At 42.9% G+C, this 8420-nt stretch overlaps 1 protein-coding gene across 4 annotated transcripts in view; it reads left to right on the forward strand.

Moving 5' to 3' along the window:
* Nucleotides 1-8420, forward strand: part of ANXA2 (annexin A2) — a 55563-nt gene that overhangs the window by 15033 nt on the left and 32110 nt on the right. For all 4 annotated transcript variants that reach the window (XM_012000281.1, XM_012000279.1, XM_012000280.1 and 1 more), the window contains exon 3: nt 2335-2434. In XM_012000281.1, coding sequence (XP_011855671.1) covers nt 2335-2434 — 100 coding nt within the window. The remainder of the gene's footprint in view (nt 1-2334; nt 2435-8420) is intronic.

Raw genomic sequence — 8420 nt, forward strand, 5'->3', positions numbered from 1 at the left:
TGTTAGCCAGGATGGTCTCGAACTCCTGACCTCGTGATCCGCCCGTCTCGGCCTCCCAAAGTGCTGGGATTACAGGCTTGAGCCACCGCGCCCGGCCGTGCATGCTCTTTTTGACAGTAATACAAACTGCATGTTGAGGTCTGACAAATTCAGGTGCTAAATAATTTGTTTCTCTAATGGACTTAGATTGTTTTTGCTATCAGGTTTTATAAGAGGGCTTTTCGTGTAGCCTCTGAAGTTACTCTACTTTAGTATATTTCTATGTGTGGAGAGGTGGGGCAGAAATAGAAAATGTCACATGTTCCCCAGTATTTTAAGGAAAGAAAAGATAACTCAACTTTGCCTCACTAATTTGATTTCAGACAAGTGGATTTTATAGGTAATAGGTTCAATTCTCTATTTAATTTCATTTCCAGAGGCACTGTAAAATGACACAAACCTTTTCCCTACTCACTGTTTTTGGAACAAGACAACGTATCTCCTGGTGAATGCAGTCATATGTGATATGGCTCAATGGCTGGACTGCCTGCCTTGTAAATAACTGATGGCACTCTTAATAAATGGGAAAATGTTTTTCCTTAGGTTTCATCCACATTTTATAGCTACCACAGCAAACACACTGAGCATTTCAAAATAGCACTTTGCCTTTTTCCTGAATGTGTGCTCCGTGTCATCAAGTTCATCTTACTGGAAAGTTTACGTGGTGAAATTAGATGGAACATACTTTGATAATGCATTGCATGTCAGAGTTACAAATATTAACTGGATTTAATATTTGGCCAAGATAGTCTTCACAAGTGCATTTGGAAACATTTGTCAAATACTGAACTTAGATTTCTGGCCTGTCCTGGGAGACATCTAGGAGGAAAGCATCTTAGTTGCTCACCTGTACAGTCTGAGTGCTAATAAAATGGAATGTCGTGGGTGCTGGGTGGTTTATAATGTGTTGCCTGTGGGTGGAGAAGTAACTCAGGGATCTTGGCCTTTTCACTCTTTACAGAAACTGCACCAAGGCCAAGTCATCACATTATATGGGCATTGTTTGCGGGGGAGTTGGGGTGGGTTGTAGGATGGGAGCCTTGATGTTGAGGGGTGGGCAGTGATGCTGCCTCCACCAGCCATCAGCCAACCACAACTAGATTGTCCATCCTCTTTGTCTGCCCTTTGCTTTGGGACTGGGTAGGAGGGAGAGGGAAAACTGTAAGAGCATTTCAAAGAAGGAGGGAAGTTAATACCTTGAAAGGAGAACTGATGTAGAAGCGTGCCATTGTCCTTACCTCAATCTGGAATGGGAGAGATTCCCACCTGTCAGATCAGGAAGGATAATGAGCTTTGAAAAGCACTGAGAGGCTGGGCGTGGTGGCTCACACCTGTAACCCCAGCACTTTGGGAGGCCAAAATGGGAAGATCACTGGAGCCCAGGAGTTCAAGAGCAGCCTGGGCAACATGGAGAAATCCCATCTCTAAAAAAAATGAAAAAATTAGCCCAGTGTGGTGGTGGGTGCCTGTAATCCCAGATACCCAGGAGGCTGATGTGGGAGGATCACCTGAGCCCAGGAGGTTGAGGCTGCAATGAGCGATGATCACACCACTGCACTCTAGCATGGGCAACAGAGTGAGATCCTACCTAAGAAAAGAAAAAAAAAAAAAAAAAGAAAAGCATTGGGAAAGGAGGAGGGTGTGGTTTAAAAAGCAATAAGAAATCTTAGCAAGAGTGGAGGGTGGTAGGCAGAAGGAATGGTGTTAACGAAGGCAGAGGGAAGGATACAGAGGAGAGAGGGGAGGAAACACAAGGAGGATGTGGGCCGTCTGGTCAGACCACTTTGGTGCCACAGTGGTGACCAAAGTAAAGAGGCGGAAGAAGCTGCTTCCATCATTGATCTGCATTGTAAGCTCAGCAACACCAGCCCACTAGAAATTCGTGTGCCTGTAGCAGGAACTTGACTAAACACTCTTGTCACTGAGGCATTTCCATATTTTCAGCTTATTTCAAATTGTTGCCAGCCCAGTATAATGGTCTTCAGAGCCTTCCTGAGTAAATAGTGGCTTCAGGTCTCCAGCTTTGCATTGTCTACTTTTGAGCTCTCATGAAAAGTAAGATGAAAAGTTGAAATTGAGACAGCATATTCTAAACTAGCTGAGCCTTTGAAGAATTCTTATTAGAAAAAATGAAATTACTTGCATGAAGTGTGATGGTGTGTTAATACTTACCTAGTTACTTAGTATGAGAATGATTTGAATTGTTAAAATAAACAATAGGAAAACAGGAATTGTTATTTCAACAAGAGAATTTTAAATGTGTGTCATTTGAGTATGTTTATCTTTTAACCTCAGCACTCTACACCCCCAAGTGCATATGGGTCAGTCAAAGCCTACACCAACTTTGATGCTGAGCGGGATGCTTTGAACATTGAAACAGCCATCAAGACCAAAGGTAGGTGATACATTTGTCCTCCTCTTGTCAGGGTCTTACTGAGACATTTTTGGTTGTCTCTTTATTCTCCCTCAAATTGCCATACATTGGTAATTTGAAATTGTCATTGAGCTTTAATGGAGTGAATCCAGACCTGGCTCAACCCATGCCTCCTTTCCTTCCTTCCCTCCTTCCTTTCTTTCTTTCTTTTTCCTTCTCTCCTTCCCTCCTTTCTCCCTTTCTTCCTTCTCTCCTTCTTTCTCTTTCTCCCTCCTTCCTGCCCTTCCTCCCTCCCTCCCTCCCTTCCCTCCCCTTCTTTCTTTCCTCCCTCCCTTCCTTTCTTTCCTCCCCTACCCCCCACTTTCTTCTCTTTGGCGAGATCTACAACATGAGATAGTATTTAAACCAAGTAGTGGTTAAAGGAAATCAGTCTGGGAGCCAGATCTGGTCCTAGGGGTATGCGTTTGGGTGCAGCTCTTCACTTTGAGGCTTCAGTCCCTCTTCTGCAAGGAAAAAGTTGGTCGTGGTGGTCCCTAAGGGCACTTCTTGTTCCAAGTTCCCTTGAATTTAATTACATTTGCTGGAAAAATGCTGGGAAAATCTTACTGCATTGCTCTTAGATTGATCTAGAGAGTGAAAAATTCAGACTTTTTTTTAAATCCCTGTAAGTTCTGCTGCTCCTTAGGCCTGGAGCTGGAATTAGAAGAGCTGTCAGAATGAGTATATTTCCTCAAGTTCTAGGATGAGTAAGAGAAGACCAGGAGGCATAAAAACCCTCCTCTTGAAATAAAACAAAGTGCCAATGGGTTAGGGTTGAGGAAGAGCTTCTTATGGTCATTATATTGTTTTCTGGGTCTACAAAATAGGATGTTCAGACTTTCTGGGCTTATATTAATGAAGCAATCCTTGGGGTTGCCCCATCCCCTGAAAAATATTGCAGTTCTTGTGGTGACTTTTGTGATTCTCCACTTTTCCCCCCTTGGATAAAGCACTTCCTTTCACCATGAGGCCAGATTGGGATACAGACATGACCCAGCACAATTAGAGCTGCTGCTGGTTCATACCCCGGGTAAAGAGCCATGTCACATTTTTCTCTTCTATGTACAGCGTTTTAGCTTACTGACACACTTAGACAGTTCACAAATGGTTCATTGAAAGACTGAGAAACCTCAACCAGGATGACCTGGGAACCTGTAACTAGGATGATGTCCTGGTTTATGCCGGCGTATTTATTAATAGTGCACCTTGCACTCTCAGAACTGTCTTATTTTGGAGGATACATGGTATGGTCACCTTTCCTAAAACCGTGTAGAATCTGGTAACCTTGTTTCCAGAGACAGGAAGGAGAGTAGAAAAATCCATTTCACCTTCTATGGTTCTAACAAGATGTGAGGATTTATTTGCATCATCTGCCTCAGGGAAGCCTTATGTTCTGTGTGGTTGCTGTGGACCACCCCCAGATGACTGTCTGCACAGCTGAGGGCAGAATAATGAAGCATCCAAATTAGACTTTTAACAAAAAAAAAATCTCTTTTTTTTTTTTTTTTTTTTTTTTTTTTTGAGATGGAGTTTCGTTCTTGTTGCCTAGGCTGGAGTGCAATGGCGTGATCTCGGCTCACCGCAACCTCTGCCTCTTGGATTCAAGCAATTCTCCTGCTTCAGCCTCCCTAGTAGCGGGGATTACAGGCACACATCACCATGCCCAGCTAATTTTGTGTTTTTAGTAGAGACAGGGTTTCTCCATGTTGGTCAGCCTGGTCTCAAACTCCTGACCTCAGGTGATCCGCCTGCCTCCGCCGCCCAACGTGTTGGGATTATAGGTGGAGCCATCTCGCCCAGCCCAATCTTTTTTTTTTTTTTTTTTTGGTGCTTTTAAATGACCATTCTTGCCAAAAGTTACTAATCAGAAAATTAAACTACAATCTGCAGGGCTTGTTTCACTACAGTCAGTTCCAGTCAGTGGAGCATAGTGGATGAGAACGTGTGTGAGCCCAGGTTCAAATGCTGGCTCCACAGCTCACTCATTAGCCATCTGACTTGGAAAACACGGAACTGATAAGACTGAGTTTCCTTGCCTATAAAGGGGCGCTAATCAAAGTTCCCACCTCACGGGATTGTTGTGAAGTATGAAGCATTTAGCACGATGCCTGGCATATAGATGGTACTCAAAATATGTTACCTTAAAACACACACACACATGCACACACATGCACATCCACCTCCTTGTGGTCTGCTTTCCTAAAACCCATGCTACTTCACTATTTAGATGTGCCTAGATTCATGTGGTTTCCCAACATGCCATTGCAGCAACCCTAAGTTTAACAGTTAACTCATCTAGCAAAGATGGTGCTTTTCCCAAGCATGGGACAAAGACTTCTTTTGTCCCTGCGTGAGAAAGCACTTAGTGCACTGGAATGTAAAGATTGCGCAAATGAACTCTGGTCACAGCTGAAACTCTCATGGTAATAAAAATACCTTCAGGCCCTTTTGGAGTTAGTAGAAAAATACTCTAGTTTTTAGACAGAAACGTCTGGAGGGCTAAGGCTTAGATTCCAACATTCCAGTTTGATCAAAAGCAGCTGACGTTATCATTATCATCATTGCAACTATTTATGAAATGTTCATTGTGGGCAGATATTGCACCAAGCACTTCAGGAACATTTATCTTAGGTGAACTTCAAAGTAACCTCTGATGTAGTATTCTGTCATCCCCAGTTTTTGGGTGATTTAAGTCAGAATTAGTATGCCTGAGGTCTTTTGGCCTTGGATCAAACTGGGATTTGAACACAGCTCTGTCCACCCCTAGGCCTGTGTTCTTAGGCACCATGATGTAGCACCCACCTGTGAGGAGTGGATTTTTTTCATTGCCTTGAATTATTTTCAGATATGAAAAACATTGTGTATCTGTGGTCTTACTGACTTTCTATTAAGTCTCATATTTGTGGTCTACCTTTAGATTCCCCATCTTCCTTTTTTTTTCCCCCCCAGACTTAATGTCCAGTGAGTTTCACTTAGGACCACTTTTTATTTATTTTATTTTTATTCATTTATTTTTTTGAGACAGAGTCTCACCCTGTCACCTGGGCTGGAGTGCAGTGGTGTGATCTTGGCTCACTGCAACCTCTGCCTCCCGGGTTCAAGCAGTTCTCTGCCTCAGCCTCCCGAGTAGCTGGGATTACAGGTATGCACCACCACGCCAGGCTAATTTTTGTATTTTTAGTAGAGAGGGGGTTTCACTGTCTTGGCCAGGCTGGTCTGGAACTCCTGACCTTGTGATCCACCCGCCTTGGCCTCCCAAAGTGCTGGGATTACAGATGTGAGCCACTGCTCCTGGCCTATTTATTTGTTTACATATTTTTTTTTTTTTAAAGACAGAGTCTTACTTTGTCACCAGGCTGGAGTGCAGTGGCACAATGTCAGCTCACTGCATCCTCTGCTTCCCCGGTTCAAGCTACTCTCGTGCCTCAGCCTCCCAATTAGCTGGGAGTATAGGCATGTGCCTCCATGCCCAGCTAATTTTTGTATTTTTAGTAGAGACAGGGTTTTGCCATCTTGGCCAGGCTGATCTCAAACTCCTGGCCTCAAGTGATCCACCGACCTCAGCCTCCCAAAGTGCTGGGATTACAGGCGTGAGACACCGCACCCGGCCTACTTAACTTATTTTTGATGCTTAATGATTTTAGAGAGTAACTAGGTTTTGCAAGTCCATTGGTCCTTTAAAATAATTTCTAGATAGTTGGCATTGTTAAAACCCTAAATCCTTTTAGGAAACTATTGCGAAGAAAGAATATGACATTCATAAGAGCTCAGTGTTGATATTAGCATTGGTTATGATAGTGAAAAACTAGATACATCTTTTATTTGGGAAGTATGTCTTGAGGTATACTTCCCTATAATCATTAAGTAAATGATTAAAACTGTAGTACATAAATAATGTGTAACTCCCTGTATTACATAGAATGTCTGCAGAACGTAGATAGGAAAAATAAAGTTTGTCAATAATTTTCAACATCTTTGTTGAGATACAGTTCATCTGCCATATGATTTGCCTATATAAAGTGTACATTTCAGTGTTTTTAGTAGTGTATTTGCAGAGTTGTGCAGCCATCACCACAGTAACTTCCCTAACACTCATTTTAACATCCATTCACCTTAAATGTGTCAGTTGCATCAAGAAATGGAAATGGAATAGTATATGCTATGTGATCACAACCACAACGATTTTTTTTCTTTTTTTTTCTTTTTGAGGTGGAGTCTTACTCTGTCACCCAGGCTGGAGTGCAGTGGCACGATCTTGACTCACTGCAACCTCTGCCTCCTGACAGAACCCTCCTGGGTTCAACCAATTCTCCTGTTTCAGCCTCTTGAGTAGCTGGGACCACAGGCGTGCACCATCACACCTGGCTGATTTTTGTATTTTAGTAGAGAGAGGGTTTCACCATGTTGGCCAGGCTCCTCTCGAACTCCTGACCTCATGTGATCCTCCTGCCTTGGCCTCCCACGGTGCTGGGATTACAGGTGTGAGCCACCGTGCCTGGCCTATGATTTCTTTTAATCAAAAAAGAAAAAGGGCATTAGCGATGGAAACAGATGTACCTCACTTCATGGTGCTTCCTTTACTGCACTTTGTAGATATTGTAGTTTTTACAAATTGAAGGTTTGTGACAATGCTATTCACTTTATGTATCTGTGCCAGCATTTTTTAGAAATAAAAGTATTTTTTAAATTTAGGTATGTATTGTTTTTACACATAATGCTATTACATAATATAATATAATATAATCACACTTTTGTATGCATTGGGAAACCAAAAAATTTGTGTGACTTACATTGTTGCTATATTTGCTTTATTGTGATGATCTGGATCCGAACCAGTAGTATCTCTGAGGTATGCCTGTATATGGAATTGTGGGCAATTGATCCTTTTCCTTTCTTGCGCTTTCAGTATATTCTGTATTTCTGTATTTTGCAAATTTTCTATGATGACCTGTATTACTTTCATAGTGGAAGGCAGTAAACTTAATTAAAAACAAAAATGAAGTCATTCATTGGAAAGGATAACAACCCTTTTGTTCTTTTCTCCTTCTCGTTGATATTATTAGATACTGGATAACTAAAACCACTTAAAAATGAGCTAATTAAGATCTTACCTTCTTTTTTTTTAAAATGCCTTTTACCTTAAGTGTCATTAAGAAGCTTATACCACACCTTGGCCCCACTCCCACCTCAAACCCTTCCTCGGAAAGACACAATACTAAGTAGTTGGTGTTTCCTTGACATCAAAGGACACGGTATAAACCTCAAGTGTTGATAGAAACAAAAGCCAAAGGACCATGTGACGATGACTGTCTGGGCCTCTTTCTCTCCTAGATGGGGGTAGCCATGTGTCTACATGTGTATGTGAGTGTGCCGGGATGTTACCCGCTCCATGTGACGTTCCATTGATTTCCCTGTGGTCTGTGGACTCTCAGGAAGAAGAGCTGGGAGCAGGCCACCTTGGAGGAGTCTTAATCAGCTGCTGTTGAGTACATGGATGGTGCACAGGAGCAGGCCTGGAGTGGGATGATGGCTAGGAGGGCAGAGCTGGTCAGAGACCTGTTGGGGGGCACTGCCTGCCATGGCCAGGGCATGGCTGCAGGAGTCATGAAGGCTGTTCTCACAGATGAGCTGTCAGTCACACCTGCTCTTCTTGGTTTAGCTCCTCACTTACAGCCCTCTGTTAGAGGAGAGAGACTACTTTTCTCAGCCAGGCTGCCTCCTGGCACCCTCGAGAGAATATATTCCTAATTGCTGTGCTCAACTGAATGAATATACCTCCAGGTATGCAGACAAAAACAAAAAAAAAAACTGTCCTGGATCACTTTCCAGTGCTTGGGAAGCGGCTCTTATTCACCCCTTCCCCTAACTCTTGTCACCCCTCTCCTGTGAGCTGTTATGGCATCTGTCTTTTTTTTTTTTTCTTTGAGATGGAGTTTTGCTCTTGTTGCCCAGGCTGGAGTGCAGCGCA

Source organism: Mandrillus leucophaeus, unplaced genomic scaffold (genome assembly GCF_000951045.1).
Source record: "Mandrillus leucophaeus isolate KB7577 unplaced genomic scaffold, Mleu.le_1.0 Scaffold623, whole genome shotgun sequence".
Taxonomy (NCBI): Eukaryota; Metazoa; Chordata; class Mammalia; order Primates; family Cercopithecidae; genus Mandrillus; species Mandrillus leucophaeus.